Source organism: Rousettus aegyptiacus, unplaced genomic scaffold, assembly GCF_014176215.1.
Source record: "Rousettus aegyptiacus isolate mRouAeg1 unplaced genomic scaffold, mRouAeg1.p scaffold_m13_p_6, whole genome shotgun sequence".
In the NCBI taxonomy this organism is placed as follows: Eukaryota; Metazoa; Chordata; class Mammalia; order Chiroptera; family Pteropodidae; genus Rousettus; species Rousettus aegyptiacus.
In genome coordinates, this window is record NW_023416309.1 from 96,762,033 (window position 1) to 96,782,526 (window position 20,494).

Consider the following 20,494-nt stretch of genomic DNA (forward strand, 5'->3'; position numbering starts at 1 on the left):
TACTACTATATATACACTAAAATATCTATATCTAAAAAGACAGAACAAAAACGTAGTCAAGGATGTGGAGCAATAACTTGAACTCATATCTCGCTGCTAGTGCCTTTTTATTGTTCTTCAAAGACTACAAGCATTCTCTAACCTCAGGGCTTCTGCAACTGCTCAGAAAGTTCTCTAGACATCTACATTTTACATCATTCAGGTATTTTCTGTAGAGATCTGTCCTATCACTTTAAAGAACACTTCTCAATCTACATATTCTTATTGTGATTTCTGAGCACTTATATCACTGCTTCACATTACATAAGTTATTGTTTGTCTTCCCAAGCTGAATATATGTATCTAGAATGTTGATTTTTGCTTTTGTTCACCAATCTACTGCCAATGCTAGAATAGTTTCTGGTATGTAGTATGTTCAGTAAACATTAGAAGAATGAATAAATCACTTCAAAAAACAATAGACTAAATGAATATGTCATGGAGATCATGAATAATACCCATATAAGATGTATTAATGAAAAACTACCTTTACTAATGTTATACTAATGGGAACATCTGGCTACAATTTCCAGCTACAACATAATACTACATTGTTTCAAAAAGGGATTAATGTCAAATACCTTAAAAGGTAAGTTTTTCATTATCCTATATGGAACTATCTTATACAGAACTATAAGACTATTCAAAAATTGGAAAACCATTAATACTAAAAAATACATATGAAAAGTCTGAATAAATTTGCTTCACTGACACTGAAGTAGATTAAAAAAGAATATTTCTAAATTAATGTTTTTATTAGTTTAATAGTAATATATCAATGTTTATATTAATATAAATTCAAAATGTATTAATACAAATTAAACACTGTAAGCAGACACTTGTATATAAATGATAAACTTAACAAAACTTATTTTGACCAAAAAAAATATATTTTTTTAATCTTATAAATGGGAGAACAGAAGACAATCTTATAAGGCATATATAGTATTCAATTCTTAAGCCTCTGTTTTCACGCCTATAAAATTAAAATCATTGCCTACTTCTCAGTTATTTAAAGATTATATAATACACTCTACAAAAAGTACTTAGCATAGTGCCTGGTTATGATCATTAAAAAATAAATACTCTTTTCTAGATCATAACATATCTAACACAGTTCTTTATTAATTCAACTATAACTAATATACTGGTTCTTGCTGAAATTACTTATGAAGTGCTACATTTCAGAAAAAATCTTTTAAAAATATAATTGGCATTCTCAAATCTATGGATATAAACATATATTTGGGAATAAGCATGATATGTGTCAGTGGTATGTTAGTAGTCTAACTAGAAGCAAAATTTGAATATAATCATAGCATGTATAAAACTATGACAAGAAAAATATCACTCAAAATTATTGTGAGAGATTCACTTTAACTATAATTGTTCACTCATGACAATATAGACCTACAGATTTCATAACAAGATAGACCTAGAAAGTGGATTTTAAATGCCTTGTTTTAAAAAGTAAGATATTATTTCGACTGTAAGTTAAAAAAAATCAGAACTATTTACACAGTATATATTCGTAAGCATACACACATACAGTATATATATGTGTCTATATTTCTATATCTGTAGAGAGACATACACATATATGAACATATACATGTCTGTAAATGCATAGAGCATCTAAGGAAGGATATGTATCAAACTGGTATCTCCATGAGGAGAGTTGAGAGGCTGGGGAGAGAGAAAGCAGGCTTACTTTGTACTATATACCATTTATACCTTTTAAATTTGGCATCATGTGTATATATTAACTATGAAAAGTTTTTAAATGTTTTAAAACTTTTTAAAGACACTCCTTTTGAGATCCTTATCAAATTTTTATAGCAAGCCCATTTATCAAACAAATCTATGAATATGTGTTCCCATTCTAGGTTTTCCAAGTAGGTTTATTGACAAGAAGGTAATCTTGCCTAGATCTTTAGGATTCAAGCCAACCATAATTTAAAAATCATACTCATCCTCAGAGAACGCACAAAGTGAAGTGGGTCATCTTAGCTGTACAATCGGCCAGTCTTTCCAGAAGGTTAAGAGCCCTTGATTTGCACATTGCTCTCACTATAACTAAAAGAAGGCAAGCACTCTTGGTTATTGTAACGCCCTGACAAAACTTAAGAACCTCTCTCACATGAGTTCTTCCAAAATATAAAGTTTGTTTTCTGTTCAATGTTTGTGCATGCATGCTATTTGGTCCAGTGTTATTTTCTTTAAATTATCCTGCTCGCTTCCATAAAAAATACCAAGGTTCTCAGCAAACAAATGCTTCAGCTTCTACAGCCCCTTTGGCACTCTATCTTACCTCATTTGTAATTATACCCCTTCTCTGTGGGCCTTTCCTACTTTGTCATTTAATATGCTAATTCTGGTTCTCCCCTTCTGCCACAACAGACCTCAAGGGGGATACAATGCCTATTCATTAGCAAGCACATATCTCTACAAGGGAGCCTACTGTTATTGTAAAAGTCAATTTGTATTAACAATGAATAACCAATAATTAATTATAAGGTAATTCCTGCTTTCCTTATAAAACAAAATCTAAATTAGAGTTTCCCCTAAATGGAAATTTGCTAAATATATCCATGTGTACTCACAATCACTAATATCTCATTCAATCTTTTATTTAATCATTACTGTGCTACACAAAGCAATAAATACAAAAAATAAAGAATATACAATAGTTTTCTCCCTGTGTTTCCTGCAGGTCTCAAGAGTCTCTGATCTCTTGCATTACAAGGTGAGCATAAAACATTATCTTACTGAAGTGCCTCACATTTTTCTCAAGTTTAAATAATATCAGTGGTCACAAAAAGTAAATCTATTTTAAAGTACTACTAAATTCACAGAAAGCTGACCAAAAACTTAATCAACAGATACTAAAAAGTAACATTACAATTATGTGAACTACCAAATGGAGCACTGCAAAGCAATGCAGAAAGGATAAAGGATTGGTACTGAGACAACAGAATTCCCTTTGGGGACTAAAATCCAAGCTGAAAGTGCAGTCACATCATACCTAACAAGTAAATTATGAGAGTCAAAACAATAAAGCTTTTAGAAGATAATAAAGGAAGACATCTTCATTATGTTGGAATAGTGAAAGTTTTTTAAAGACATAAAATGTAATAACTGTAAAGGAAAAAAATGATAAATTTAACCCCATGAGAATTAAGAACTTCTGTACATTACGAGGCACTATTAAGAAAGTGAAAATGTAGAAGATATTTGGAACACATAAACACCAAAAAACATATCCAGAATATTAAAATAATTTCTTTAAATCATAAGAAAAAGACACGGAACACAGAAGAATAATGGGCAAAAACTTTAACACATCAATAGATGAACTACACATGTCCTACATACATAAAAGTACATATAAATATATAAAGGTAACCACCCTCCTTAAAATCAGGAAGTAAAAAGTAAACTCTCAAATCAGATACCACTACATACCAACCAGATTAACTGTATAGTTAAATAGTAGAAAACCAAAGACAAAGGGCAGCTGGGTAGGGAGGATGGCAGGAGAACTATTGTTAAAGAAACAACAATCTGAGAGCTGACTTCTTAAGAGTAAAGATGGAAAGAAGATGTCAGTAAAGTTTTTAAAAATATCAATGTACTGGGAAAAAATTGCCAATCTAGAATTTTATAGCCAATATAAAATAATCTTCAAAAAAATGAATGTATGTTTGGGGGACCGGGTAGAAAAGTAGATGACTCATACTCAATATCAACTTAGTATAAATCCTATTAAGGATTTTTTTTTTAAATTGTATTTTATCATTAGTTTCAAGTATATAGTACATTGGTTAGACATTTATATAGTTTGTAAAATGCTGTTAAGGATTATTTTAAGGCAAGTTCTAATGCTCCTGGAATAAGTCCCAAGATTTCTCAGTGACTGGTCACAGAATGTTAATTAGGAATTCTAATTTGTAGACCCATAAGACCACATACTAAACCAAGTGCAGAAATATTAAACAGAATATAAAAATCTAGAAGAATACCACAAAAGAGAATTCACACTCAAAATGAAAAATCAAAATATCCTTTTAGTAAATTTAAGATTAACATAGAGGTAGAAAGCTAATTTTTAAAATTCCCTCATTTGACAGATTTGACTAGCATGGCAAAAGATACCATAACAAAGTTAAAGCACAAAAATAGACCAGATAAAATATCTGCAATGTATAAAACAAAGGGTCCATCTACAATATATAAAATGTATGCTCAAAGCAAAACAAAAATTGGCAAGAAATTAGATATACAATTGTAAAAAATTAAAAGGCCGATAAGTATATAAAAAGTATATTCTACTCTATCAATAAAAGGTTCAAATAAAATTAATGCTTTTCATTTTTCAAATTAGAACAGATCGCTAATATCTAGGGTAATGGCAGTGTAGGTTAATAACGACACCCAGTGTGATGCCAGTATAAATAAATGAACACTCTCATACTCTTGATGGGAATGTAAAATAATGCAACTTTTTTGGAGGAATGTTTAATAATCTGTAACAGATAATTTGTTATCTATTAAAAATTTAACACAGGTCTACGGCCATGCCACCCTGAACATGCCCGATGCCATATGATTTCAGAAGCAAAGCAAGGTCGGGCCTGCTTAGTACTTGGATAGGAGACCACCTCAGAAGATCGGGTGCTGTAGGCATTAAAAAAAATAAATTTAACACAGTACTCTTACTTTTGATGCGACTTATAGGTTATACCACTCTCATTGGTGCACAAAAGTTGTCCTTAGTACTACTGTTTGTAATAGACAAAAAGAGGAGGGATGATCAAAAAGTGCAACGTTAAGAAATAGCTTTGTAAAATGATATATCTATACAAAGAAATACTAGGCCTTTGTGAAATAGATCTACATATACTGCCTTAAAAGATGTACACTAGATTAAGTTAACAAAGCAAGTTGCAAAACATAATGTATATTATAGTATCACTTCTGTAATTAAAGGACAAATTGCATGTAAAAATTCATATCGGATTACTAACACAGTTACTATTGGGAGTGGAGGGGTAGATGGTACAATTAAGAAAGGATAAAAGAGGACTTTCACATTTTATATTCTATATTGTTTGATTTTATTATAATAAGCATGTATTTCTTCTGTTATTTTAAAATGTAAGCAAAACAACATATTAAATACCATATGATGAAGATAACCTATAATTATTTTATAACTGTTCACATTTTAAAAATTATTCCTGTGCCATGTTTACAAAAGTATTTTAAACTTTAATAACAATCTTCAGATCATTAAATTATCATCTTAATACTTGCTAATGATAATTTGTTTCTGGATTAAAGCCAGTAATCTTTGTACCTACAAATAGCTGAATGAACTATCATCTTCTGCAACAGATCTCATAACGAAATATGTTTCACATTTTAAAATGATGCATCTAGACTTCTCCTTCTGGCTATGACAATTTAGCTGGTATCAAAACCATAAAAACTGGATAAAAAATTTTTAAGTGTTTGGGAATCACACGAAGATCAGCTCTATATTCACAGGCTCTTTATTCCCTTTTTGCATTTACTGACTTCAAAGCAGAAAAGAGGACAATGAAAAAAGAGTCATAAAGTCTGCAGCAGTCTCACTGGGCTAGGAAGACAAAAACTGGAATTCAGGACTACCAAAGCAGCCAGGATTCAAAGGCCAAGATCTCATCTCAGAAAAACGAAATAACAGATAAAGTCTAACATTCTTCATTCAATTTCCCCTCAAGACATTTGCTGACTCCTAGATTAAACAATTTTATAATGGTAGGGAACTAAAAATTGGATTTCAGGGCCCCAAAACAAAACAAAAAAACCCTTAGTAAAGATCTCTGAGAGGGCTACCAATCAGTAATAAGAGCAAATTGAAAGGAAAAAGGAAAAAACAAAATCAAATTCAACTGGTTCAAGATAATCTTATTTAGTGAAATCCTAAAAGCTTTTCCCCTAAGATTTGGAACAAGACAAGGATGCCTGCTTTTGCCACTTCTATTCAACATAGTACTAGAGATTTTAGCCAGAGTAATTAGGCAAGAAAAAGAAATAAAAGGTATCCCAACTGGAAAAGAAGAAGTAATTATCTCTGTCCACATACAAAATGATCTTATATGTAGAAAACCCTAAAGGTTCCACAAATGGGGGAGGAACACTGTTGGAACTAATAAACAAATTCAGCAAAATTGTAGGATACAAATTACATATGAAAATCAGTTGCATTTTTATAATCATGAACAAGCTCAAAAGAAAATTAACAAAACTGTTACATCTACAATAGCATCAAATAGAATATATACTACTTAGGAGCAAATTTAACCAAGGAGGTGAAAGACCTGTACAATGAAAACTTGCGAAATGTTTCTGTAAGAAGTTAAAGAAGATACAAATAAATGGAAAGGCATCCCTTGGATTAGAAGACTTAATATTGTTCAGATGTCCATAATAGCCAAAGCAATCTATAGATTCAATGCAATCCCTCTCAAAAGCCCAACAGTGCTTTTTGCATAAAGTAAAAAATCCACCTCAAAATTCATATGGAATCGCAAAGGACCCCAAAGAGCCAAAACAATCATACAGAACAAAGTTCGAAGTCTTATGTTTCCTGATTACACAGCTACAGTAATCAAAAAGTGTTACTGGCATGAAGAAACATACAAACCAATGGAACAGAATGGACAGCTCAAAAATAAACTCTTGCATATGTGGTCAGATTATTTACAACAAGAATATTAAGACTATTCAATGGGGGAAAGAGTAGTCTTTTCAAAAAATAGTGTTGAGAAAACTGGATATACACATGCAAAAGAATGAAATAGGACCCTTTATGCCATATACAAAATTGAAAAACTCTAGAAGAAAACACAAGATAATCTTAATGTCCTTGAATTTTGCAACATCTTAAATAGGTCACACACACACACACACACACACACACACACAAAACCCATGAACTATAAAATTAAATAAACTGGAATTCATTCAAATTAAAAACTTATGTTCTTCAAAAAACGCTGTAATGAAAGTGAAAAGGCAAGCCACAGACTGGAAGACAGTATTTGCAAAACATGTCCAAGGAAGAATTGTTATCTGGAATACATAAAGAACTCTTAAAATTCAATAAGAATATAAACAACTCCTGTCCCCAACTGGCAAAAGGTCTGAATATATATTTCACTGTGGGAGATATATGGATGGTAAATAAGGACATGAAAAGATGTCCAACATCATTTGCATTTAGGGAAATGTCAATTAAAACCATAAAAATTTACTACTACACAACCACTTGAATAGCTAAAATTAAAAAGATGGAATATAACAGGTGTTAGCAAGGTTATGAAGCAACTGGATCTATCAAACACAGTAGATGGAAATGTAAAATGGTACAACCACTTTGGAAAATCAGCAGTTTCTTTAAAAATTCTCCATTTACTATTGTATTCCCAAGTATTTACCCAAGAGAAATGTCCACAAAAAGGCACAGACTGCTTTTATATATTAAAAATGTAACCATTAAAAAAGTAACCTTTTATATGGAAATAAAAACAAAATCATCAGGAGGATTCCTGGTAACTGATCTTGAATGTAAGGAACTTTGAAATTGCCACTCCATCCTGACAAGTAAAAAGTTGAACTGACTGAAAAATCGACAACTCTCCTTAGATCAATCAGATAAGGGAGGTCACAGAGGCAAACTGCTGCCAAAAAAATTGGAGACAGTCAGATATAGAGAATCACAGCCGAGCAGAGCAGAAACCTAGAAGTAGAAACCACCTTTGCCAACCAGTGCTGGGGTAGGAACATCTGAACTGTAATTGACAAACTGCTAGAAGCTCAGCATGGACAAGCCTGAGAGTTAAAAATTCAAGGAGGACAGTCACAGGGGGACTTAAACGCTTTTGTGAGTTTTACCTTCAGGAGCTTTACCAGGCCCTAATGACTATAAGAAAAAAATCCCCTTATGCTTCTGGCAGGGAGAGAGGAAAAAGAACCATTTTGAAATATACTAGAGCATTCTGTCCTTAATAAAACTTGCTCTCAGGAGAAACTATTTTATCAGAACTTAACCTGCTGGAGTTTTATCAGAGCCTACCTGGGGTAAGGAAAAAACCCAACTCCAGCCCCTCTAGCCACCCTATCCCACCTCAGAAAAGCTGAGAATCCCTGGTGAAGCTCAAAGACCAGGGGCACAGGCTCACCAAAAGACTAGGACTCAATCATAGGACTACAGAACACTTCCCTCCCTTCAATATTAAAAGCCTATTTATTACAATTCCTTCTATCCAGTACAAAAAAATGTAAGGCATACCAAAAGACAGAAAACACAATTTGAAGAGACTGAACAAGCATGAAAACAGATTCAAATATGGTAGGAATGCTAGAATTTTCAGACCAGGAATTTTTTAAAACTATGATTAATATATGCTAAGGGTTTTAACGAAAGGAGTAGATACAATGCAAGAACTGGTGGATAATATAAGCAGAGAGATGGAAATTCTAAGAAAGAAACAAAAGAAATCGTAGATATCAAAAACATTGTGACAAATGAAGGATGCCTTTGATGTGCTCATTATTAGAATGGACAAGCTGAGGAAACATTCTGAGCTTAAGGACAAGATAACAGAAACCTCCAAAACTGAAAAGCAAAGAGAAAGAAAGACTAAAATAAAAAATCCAAGAACAGTGGAAAAACTACAAAAGGTGCTATTTACATGCAATAGGAATACTAGATGGAGAAGAGATAAAGGAACAGAAGTAATATTTGAAGCAATAATGACAGAATTTCCTCAAATTAATGTCAGACACCAAACCACAGATCAAGGAAGCTCAGAAAAGACCAAGCAGGATAAATGCAAACAACAACAACAACCACCACCACCACCACCACCTATACCTAGGCATATCATACTCAAACTTTAGGAAATCGAAGATAAAGAAGAAATCTTGAAAAAAGCTAGAGGGGCGAGGAGGGAAATACCTTACCTATAGAGGAGCAAAGGTAAGAATTACATTTGACTTCATCTCAGAAACCATGCTAACAAGAAGAGAGTAGAATTAAATATTTAAAGTGTTGAGAGAAAAACCACTAACTTAAAATTTCATGTCCTTTATTTTATCCTTCAAAAGTAAAAGAGAATCTTCCTCTCAGTCTTGCTATGAACTCTAAACTGTTCTTTAAAAAGTCTTTTTTAAAAAGTGAGGAGAAATATTTTCTCAAACAAAAATTGAGAGAACTTCTTGGCAATAGACATGCTTTGCAAGAAATGTTAAAAGAAGTTCTTTAGAGAGAAGGAAAATGATATAGGTCAGAAACTCAGGTTTACATAAAAAAAGGAAGAGCATCAGAGAATTAATATATGAATGTAAAATAAAAGTTTACTTTTCTTATTCTTAATTGATCTAAAAGATAATAGCTTGTTCAAAATATTAATAACAGCAATGTATTTATGTTGGCTTGTGCATGGAGGGTTGTATGCTTATATGTAAGTTAAATGAATGACAGCAATGATATAAGAGATAGGAGTGAAGAATTATGAATATTTTGTTGTTATAAAGTACTCACACTACCTATGAAGCAGTATAGTGTTATCTAAAAAGTGGACTTGGATTAGTTGTAAATGTATATTGCAAACTATAGGGCAACCACTAAAAAAAACTTTTTTAAATAAAAAGAAAAAAACAAAGAACAAGAGCAACATATAGAAAACAATAATATGGTAGATATTAATCCAGCTATGTCAATAATCATGTTAACCATCAATAATTTAAATACAGCAATGAAAAGACAGATTGTCAGAGTACTTCAAAAACAAAATCCAACAACACGTTGTCTATAAGAAATCCACTTTCAATATCAAGATACATATATATTACAAGGGATGGAGAGAGATTGCTAACAGTAATCAAAAGAAAGTGAAATTACCTATACTAATTTCAGACAGAGCAGACTTCAAAGCAAGGAAAGTTAAGAGGAGTATTACATAATGACAGGAGTCAGTACTCCAAAAAGACAGAACAATCCTTAACGTATATGTGTCTACCAACAGAGTGTCAAAATACATGAGTCAAAGACAGGTAAAACAACAAGGAGAAAGAGATGAATCTATTACAGTTGGAGACTTTAACACCCTTCTAGCAGACATGGGCAGATCCAGCCTCAAAAAATTAGTAAGGATCTTCAGCTGAATGCAAAAGCACCATCAACTAACTGAATATAATTGACCTCTATAGACTTTCATCAAACAACAGCTGATTACACATTCTACTCAAGCTCACATGAAACATTCACCATGAGAGACCACATTCTGTGTAATAAAATACACCGTAACTAATTTAAAAGAATAGAAATCATAAAATGTCTGCTCTCAGACCACAATGGAATTAAACTAGAAATCAATAACAGAAAAATAGCTGAAAAATCCCCAAATACTTGGAGATTAAACAACGCACTTCTAAATAACATGTAGGTCAAAGAAGAAATCTCAAGAGACATTTTAAAATATCTGAACTAAATGGAAATAAAAATAGAACTTACCAAAATGTGTAGGATGCAGTGAAAGCAGTGCTTGGAGGGAAATTCATTGTACTGAAACCATATATTACAAAAGATTTAAAAATCAATCATCTAAGCTTGCATCTTAGAAAACGAGAAATAGAAAAGCAAATTAAATTCAAAGCAAGCAGAAGAAATAATAAAAATTAGAGCAGAAATTAATGAAATTGAAAATAGGAAATCAATAGGAAGAAAATCAACAAAACCAGAAGTTGGTTCTTTGAAAAGATCAACGAAATCAATAAGCCTCTAGCCAGGCTAAGGAAAAAAAAAGAGAAGAAATGAATTACTAAAATCAAAATTGAAAGAAAGGACATCACTACAGACTCATAAACATTACAAGGATAATAAAGGAATATTATGAACAATTCTGTCCAAAAATTTGATCACCTAGATGGACCGATTCCTTGAAACACACAATCTGCCAAAACTCACCCAAGAAGAAATAGACATCTGAATAGGTCTACATCTATTAAAGAAATTGAATCAATAATCAATAACCTTCCAAAACAAAAAGCACTAGGCCCAGATAGGTTCACCTGTGAATTCTACCTAATATTTAAAGAAGAAATTACACCCACTCTCTACAATTTCTTCCAGAGGACAGAAGCAAAAGGCATACTTCCTAACTTACTCTAAGAGGCCAATATTAATCTAATATCAAAATCAGACAAAGACATTATAAGAAAACTACAGACCAATATTTCTTATGAACACAGATCCAAAAATCCTCAAAAAAATGTTAGTAAATCAAATCCAACAATGTATAAAAACAATTATATACCATGAACTGGGATTTATCCCAGAACATAGGCTTTTTCAACATTTAAAAATCAATTAATGTACTCTATCACATCAACAGGCTAAAGAAAAATCACACAATAATATCAATAGATGCAGAAAAAGCATCTGACAAAATCTAACACCCATTCACAATAAAAACTCTCAGCAAACTAGGAATACAGATGAACTTCAACTTAATAAAGAACATTGATAAAAAAAAAAAAACATACAGTTTACATCATACTTAATGGTGAGAAACTCTGAGCTTTTCAGCTAAGATGAGGAACAAGGTAAGGATGTCCCCACTCATTACTGCTTTTCAACATCATACTAGAAGTCCTAGCAAATGCAATAAGAAAATAAAAGTTATACATATTGGGAAGCTAGAATAAAAACTGTCATTGTTCATAAATGACATGGTCATGTAGAAAATTCATAAGAATTGACAAAAAAATTCCCAGATATAACAAGATTGCAGGATACAAGGTTAATATACAGTAGTCTATCACTTCTGTATATACTAGCAATGAGTAAGTGGTATTTTAAACTAAAAACATGTTATTATTGATATTACCACCCCCAAAACAAAATACTTAGTTTTAAATCTAACAAAATATGTACAAACTCCATGTGAGAAAAAAATAACAAAACTCTGATGGAAGACACCAAAGACCTAAATAAATGGAAAGATATTCCACGTTCATGGATAAGAAGACTCAATACTGTCAAGATGTCAGTTCTTCCCAGCTTGACCTATAGATTTAATACCAATCTTAATCAAAATCACGGAAAGTTATTTTTGTGGATACTGAAGTTTATACAGAAATGCAAACAACCCAGAATACCTAATTCAATATTGAAGGAGAACAAAATGAGAGGTCTGACACTACCCAACTTCAAGACTTACTGTAAAGCTACTGTAATCAAGATGGTGTAGTACTGGAGAAACTAGAGATAAACAGATCATGGAACAGAATAGAGAGCCTTGCAACAGACATAAATAAAGTTAAGTGATCTCTGGCAAAGGAGCAAAAGCAACACAATGGAATTAGCTTTTCAACACATGGTCCTGGAAAAACGAGACACGCACATGCATAGGAAATTAATCTGGACATAGACCTTACTCCCTTTACAAAAATTCACTCAAGATAGATTATAGGCTTAAATGTAAAGTGCAAAACTGTAAAATTCCTAGAAGATAACATAGGAAAAAACCTAGTTGACCTTGGGTATGGTTGATGACATTTTAGAAACAACACCAAAGGCATAATCCATGAAAAAAAATAAATGATAACCTGAATCATTAAAAATAAAAACTTAGGCTCTGAGAAAGACAATGTCAAGACAATGAGAATACAAGCCACAGATTCAGAGAAAACATTTGCAAAAGACACTTTGGATAAAGGACTATTATCCAAAATGCACAAAGAATCCTTAAAACTCAACAATAAGAAAAAGAACAATCCAAGTAACACTGTGCAAAAGACCTAAACATACACCTCACCAAAGATATAGATGGCAAGTAAGCATATGAAAAGATGGTCAACATCATATCATTAAGAATCTGTAAATTATAATAATGACATACCACTACACACCTATCAGAATGGACAAAATCTAAAACACAAACAACAATTGCTGGGGAGCATGTGGAGCAACAGGAACTCTCATTCATTGCTGGTGGGAATACAATATCTCCCTTTGGAAGATAGTTTGGCAGTTTCTTACAAAACTAAAAACACTCTCATCATGGGATCTAGCAACCATACTCGGTATTTACCCAAAGGGGTTGAAAAACTTATATCTCCACGAAGATCTGCACATGAATATTTATATCACCTTTATTCATGACTTAGAAGACTTGGAAGTAACCAAGAAGCCCCTCAGTAGGTAAATGGATAAATAAACTAGTACATACAGACAATGGAATATTATTCGAAGCTAAAAAAGTGAGCTATTAAGCAAAAAAAAAGACACAGAAGAAACTTAAATGCATATTACTAAATGAAATAAGTTAATTTGAAAAGGCAACACACTTTATGACTCCAACTATATGACATTGCGGGAAAGACAAAATTATGACAATAAAAAGATTGGTCGTTGCCAGGGGCTGGGGGGTGGGAGAGGGAGGTGGATAAACAGGAAAAGCACAGATAATTTTTAGGGCAGAAAAAAATTCTGTATAATACTATAATGGTGGATAACTGTCATTATTAAAACCCATAGAATGTATAACACCAAGAATAAACCCAAATGACTTTGGATGATAATTAGGTGTCAATATAGAGTCATCAACTATAACAAATGTACCATTCTGGTTTACGATGGTGAAAGTGGAGGCAGTATATATGTGGGGACATGGAATATATAGGAAATCTCTCTACTTTCTACTGAATTTTGCTGTGAACTTAAAATTGTTCTAAAAAATATTAATTAAAAATAAATCACCATTTAATTCAGAAACAGAATGCCATGAAGGTTACTCATCTTCAGAAAAGTAATAGCACATAATAGACTTTATGTTCAAAATTCCCAAAACTCATATGCCTTACTATTAAAGTGTACAGCTGAAACTTACTGGATTTCATTAACCAATATCACCAGAAAATAAATAATTAATTATTATTATTTTTTAAAAACTCAAACTCAATACATTGGGGAAAAGCAAATAAACCAGATACAAAATAAAAACATGACCTCAGACATAAGATCTTTTTAATGTTTGAAAAACTCTAAAAGCTACCTTAAAATAGGTACTATGCTAATTCTGTATCTTTTAAAAGTATACAGCATTTGAACATACAACTAAAACAACTTGCTTAACATATTTAATAGTAGCATGTCCTATTACTTATATATCAGTTTCAATTAATAACCCAACAGTTTCAATTAAGAACCTAGAAGAATCTCATAGGGTTTTTCCTCTTTTTAATGAGATACCTATGCTCAAGTCTTATCTTTACATCTGAGTGATAAAGAATATCCATAACACACCACAATTCCCTGGAATCCCTCTTCAGAAGTTACAAATCCAACAGAACTCAAAATAGCCCACAAATATGTTGTTTTGCTAGGACAGTTCTTTAAAACTTGAATATATTTATGTGAGACATGCACTCTCTGGCTTAGCCTTTCTCCCAACATTCTTATATCCCTACATCCAGCCCAATTCATTCATGTTTGTTATTTGCTTAACCCCAACAGTAACTTTGGTTTAAGGCTCCTACTTACTACATATCGGTAGTAAGTAACTTTATAACTAAAGTTACACTTGGGCTCCCTTTATTTGAAATTTCCTTATGAAATTCTCTATCATATTTCAATATATTTTTAAAAAATGGATATTTTCCCTTTACTTTTAACCTTCTTGATTTGAGAGCTAGCACTTAATTAGTCATGTACATACTTTCAAAATGATAACATAAGTGACTCTATTGCAAAGAGATGGTGGTTTTATTAATATTATTATAAATCACACATTATTGTATGATAGAATGTACATTATTAATAGTTGGATAAAGGCTTATGATCAAGTCTAAGGAACCATTCCTTTTTTTAGTTAATAGTTTTGCTTTAATTATTAATATTTGGCAATATTTCTGACTAAGCTCTTTTATCCTTTCACACACATGTGTATATATGCACAAACTGAAAAATACAATCCTATACTTCAAGAATAAGTATGTTAAAATTTACATGCCTTATATGGATAAACCAAAGTGATGCTGGTGGATTTGAAACTATATATTATAACTTTGTACTAAATATTATGTCACTGATGGAAAAATTTTTTTACACAGCTAATTCTACAAACATACCTGACAAAGTACACTAAGGGAAAAGTTGGTACAAAACTTTCAAGTGATCGTTTTCTATGTGGTTATGACCAAACCATTTATTAATGATAAATTAAAAGACTCTTTACCTGTCAGGACCTGAGTTCAGGCACTCAAAAGTTTCGTATTTCTCTTGCAGAAGCTGATGACAATACTAATCCCTGCACTGTGTAGGGAGGTGCATTCCTTGCACTGGCTTAAGTGCTAGTGATTTCACCAACCCTTGAAGTGCAGAACAGTAAAAAAACAGTTTTCAGCCGTTTTTCTTACTGATTTCTTATTTTTAAATATTACAAAGTAATATTTCAAATAGGTTTTAAAATAAATTATTTCTGTTTAAAAGGCAGTGCCTTAGTTTAAAGAGACACATGCCAATAGATCTTTCTGGGTTACTGCACATATCACAAGATGGCTTTTTTCATCAATTAAAAAACTTACACAGAGAAGCAACGATTTCCTGCCTTCAGATAATTTTGTTTTTACCTCAAAGCACCAAGATTTGTTAACTACAGATAGGTAAATTTGTGTTGCAGAAGACAATCAGTGAGTGTTAATAGGTACTATATGAGATTAGCTGGGTTAATAAGTGGTTATTGCTCCTTACTGATTCCTGTTGCTATAGGAAAAATGAGTTGCAAAATGTACCTTAGCTAGAAAACATTTTATGTATCTAAAAACATTTAATGTTTTATCTGAATTCTCTTCAAATCCTCTTCACTTCCTCTAAGATTTCATTTCTTTTCTGATCCCTTTGTGAGAACACTAATGATGCTTCTTTGAAATTCGGATCATTATGAGATTGGCACCATTCAGTTATGCATATTCAAAACAAATATTTAAGTTCTCAGAATTCTTCTTTCTTAACATTTTCATAGAGGAAGATAAAAAACAAACCTGAGCTAAAACCATGCCATCTGGAGGGTGCACATTTCTTTTACTATCTTTACCTACCTATATTGGACACCATTTTAAAACCCTACATTGAATTTAAATGTTCTCTACCTACAACAAAGAAAGCCTGTCTTGATATGCTTGGTTAAGGTGCTTCCATTTTTTTTCAGTTAAAGAAATTAAATAATCTTTCATTTACCAAACAATTTTTTTAAGTTGGCATGCATTCAAAGTCCATTTGAAGGATCTATTCCTACAACTTAAAACTGCAGCAGTTTGCTCTCATTTACAATCAACTGAACATAAAAACCTCTTGGCAATAAGCATGCTCAACTGCTGTTTACTTTTTTTTTTTTTCTGTCTTTCTATAGACAAGATAATTTAAGAAAAACTCATGAAATAAATATTTCCAAGCCTTAAAATGTTACTTATATGCTTCTATTCAGTATAAGGTAAAGGAGAGGGAAACAGCAATACAAAATGTAAATTAAAAGGTCAAATTTCTAACTTATTTTATATCAAATAAGACTTTCTAAGAGGAAGTATCAGAGTAGTAGAGACTAACCAATAAACCGTGTTGCCAAGGAATGTCAAGGTGAAGTTAAAAGTAAAAATCAATTCAACTCCAATATTAAGATATTTTTAAGTTTATGCCAACCTTGATAACTTCTAAAAATGCAGCTTGTGTGGGAATAACCTTTTAGGCCAAAACTGATTACTTAATTTAATCCTTATTGTAATTATAAGGTCTAAAATAGTTCTCATTTTAAATATATTCATTGAGTTCCTATACATTCTATCCCGTTTCTTTTAAATAAATTCTTCCCCATAACTAACTCCATCATCTAGCATCTAACCTTCACATCCGATCTCATAAAGCAAATATTTTTCTCCCAATTATGAGTAAAACTTATTATCTCCACTCTAACCTATACTTCAAGAGAGGGAAAAAAAGAATCTCGAAAAAAATCACATATAAACTAAACCCCTCGAGGAACCTTTCATGTTCAAAGTTAATTTTTAAAAAACTCTTCAACTTTATATACATTTTACACTTAGAAAAATGTTATCTGTCTAGGGTCACAAAGTAAGTTAATATCTAAAGTGGAATTCAAATTGTGACATTTCCCTTATCTCATAATACAGTCAGATTACACTATTCAAATAGTTCCCGGAATATCTAATTTTCCTATTTCTAAAGTAACAAACATTGATATCTTAACCTAAAAATGTGTATATCACACACACACAAGTACATATCATACACACACAAAGACGGCAAATTAAAATAGAAAACAACTCTTACCTTCATCTCCCTCTGGTACATATGAAGCTGTAATAATGTCAATATCAGCACAATTCATCACAATCTGATTAGTTGCCTGCCTCACCTACGAGGAAAGAAAAGCCAGCAGTGTCAGAAATAGCCTAGATTAATAATATGTACTTCTTCATCTCAGCCTCATGTACATTGCATGCAATTTTTTCTTTTTTTAGGCAAGGTAACCCTTGGTTGATCTCACAGACTGCAAGGACCTTGTCAGCTTACAATCCTTTATTTATTATTTTTTACACCTACAGCACCTGGTCTTCCTAGGTGGTCTCCCATCCAAGTACTAAGCAGGCCCGACCCTTAGTACCTAGCTTCTGATCGAGCTTGTTCAGTGTGGCTGGCCGTAGACTAAAGCAGGCAATTTTTAAAAACCCAGATATCACTAACCCTAAACTGAGTATTTATGCATCAATGGTAGAAATAAATGAGTAGTTTTAAGTAATTCAAAGCAATTCACATTTTCCTAATCATATAAAAAGCAGTAATAAACACTTAAATATTTCACAAATTTTAAATGTGACCAGTGAACTATAAAATAAAAGCAACTTTCTTCTACTTTAACCCTGATTTATAACCTCTTAATTTTTTTTAATTTCAAAAAAATTTTAATTAGCAAACATTTCTTATATGTTGCAATTATGTATTGCAACCTTCACATCAAGCCCTTCATGAGACCTTTTATCAGAATAAAGAAATGTGATATCATAAACTACATCGAAACTTCATAAAACTCTTTAAATTTTTTTTCTCAAAGAAACATTTTAGATGTAACAGACACTAATGACTCACCACTAAAATTAAATAAAGTTTTAGGACTTTGTCTTACTTGCTTCAGATCCAAAAAAATATAGAAATAATAATAGCATTTTCTTCTCTTCCTCATTATCTAAAGATAACCACTACCCTAAGGCCAATGTATCTCTCCCATGTATGTTTTGTACTTTTGCTACATGTAGAAAAATCAGCAATGATTTTTAATTTTATACAAATGGTATCAAATTGTGTACAACCTTGTGCAACCTGCTTTTTTCGTTTAATATTTTTTCTGAGATGGGTTTAATGCTGATAGATATATATTTAATTCATTCATTTAAACTCCTATATAGTAGTTTTCCATTCTATAAACAAACTGGTTATTTACCAATCCCTTCCCTAAGGAAATTAGGTTACTTCCACTTTTTTGTTATTTAAAATAGTATTACAAAGTCTACTGCCATGACACCCTGAATGTTCCAGGTCTGATCTCAGAAGCTAAGCAGGGTCAGGCCTGGTTAGTACTTGGATGGAAGACCACCTAGGAATACCAGGTGCTGTAGTTGTTAAAAAAAATTAAGAAAGAAAAGAAAAAAAAATAAAAAAATAGTACTACAATAAACATCTTGGTCCATGTTTTCTTGTGTACGTTTTCTTTACCAAGAATTGCCAAATTATCCACCAGAGTAGTCTCAACTGACAATTGCATTAGCAAAATATAAATAAATCCCACTTTCAGCACCCTCTGAAAATCTTTAAAATTTCTGACAATCTGATGGGTATTAAATAAGTATTCCACTATTGTTTTCATCAGAATTTCCCTGATTACTAGTAACATTGATTACTAAGCATTTTTTTTGCCATTAAGTTTTTCCTCTGCAAATTGCTTGTTCATAACCCAGGCCCATTTTTCAATTTGGTTATAATCTTGTTTTTATATTCTTGCTGCGTAAAACAAAACCTCAAATTCATTTCAGACATCTGAATGGTAACATCGGTTAATAAAATTATATAATTTTGAGGTGTACATTATCATTTGACATCTGTATACTCTATTGTGTGTTTACCACCCAAAGTCCAGTTTCCTTCAGCTACCGTATATTTGATCCCCTTTACCCACTTCACCCCCCTTCTAAATAAACCCTGTATTTGACTCCCTTTACCCTGTCTACCTGACCCCTCTTCCCCCTCCCCACTAGTCTATAGTCCTCTGGTAACCACTAGCCTGTAGTCCATATCTATGAGTCTCTGTTTATTTGTCTGGTCTAAATCTAAAATAACAAAAAGCAGATGCCCTAAATCACAAATGCCTGCAGAGACCATCTAAGAAGGTGACTACAGTAGGCCAGGTAAAAGATATGCATAAAGGAAGGCTATATATAAAGGAAGGGGAAGTAGCCACTTCTTGGAGCCAACCAATTATTGCTATACTAAAAAGTAAACAGTGTTGACCTTCCAACTTTCAAAAAAGCCATTAATTTAGATTTCACATGCAATCTCCTAATTTTTAATAGGTGGCAACTAATTCAAATTTTTCAAAAACACTGTGTAGACCAAACAAAACTCATGGGTAAGTCAATTGTGCCTTGAGATCACTGAATAGACCACAAAACTAGTTAAGAATACAGAAGTAATGTAATATCTGTATGAAAAACTATACCTGAGTAATCATTTTATTAGCAACCAATGAATGTGATGAATTTTAAACTAAAATTATCTGACATATTACAGATAGTACATCATTAAGCCTATAATGAATAGGCTGTCAAAAATCTCTAACATGATAAAGTGAAACTAGTCTGTCTCATTTAAAAAAATTCTTCTCATAAATCAAATCTTCCTGCTTTTAAACAAAAATGCCATTTAATGAGCATATTTTTTTAATTAAGTAAGTGGTAATATTCCTTCACAGTGTTTATTTCACAAGAACATACCTAAATAGCATTAAACTTTTATGTCCCAACTGGCTATTGATAGCAATACAAAAAGAAAAAAAAATTTTTTTTGCCTATTCATAAAATGACTTTAAAAATTTCAGAAACGGAGAAACGATGCATTTACTGGGTGTGCTCCAAAGGTTAAAATGAATAAAAACCTTCTAGGCTTTGAAGTTTATGCCAACAGAATAACAGTGGTTTAGCTACATACACATCTTAATTAAGCTTTATCTAGGCAACCATATTTCCATCTATCAACATCTACTGTGAATTTAATGGTGGCCAAGCAGTTAATCTACCAAGATCAAGATACCTGTAAGACACTATATATGCCAAATGA

At 32.0% G+C, this 20,494-nt stretch overlaps 1 protein-coding gene and 1 pseudogene across 3 annotated transcripts in view; one reads left to right on the top strand and one right to left on the bottom strand.

Annotated features, from left to right (window-relative positions):
- NPEPPS (aminopeptidase puromycin sensitive) overlaps positions 1 to 20,494 on the bottom strand; it is a 65,175-nt gene that overhangs the window by 38,608 nt on the left and 6,073 nt on the right. For 2 of the 3 annotated variants that reach the window (XM_016164646.2, XM_016164647.2), the window contains exon 2: positions 17,438 to 17,522. In XM_016164646.2, coding sequence (XP_016020132.1) covers positions 17,438 to 17,522 — 85 coding nt within the window. Of the gene's footprint in view, positions 1 to 15,329; positions 15,473 to 17,437; positions 17,523 to 20,494 lie in introns of those variants that run through there. The other variant, XM_016164649.2, reaches the window with a different exon arrangement.
- Positions 4,607 to 4,725, top strand: LOC118604123 (annotated as a pseudogene).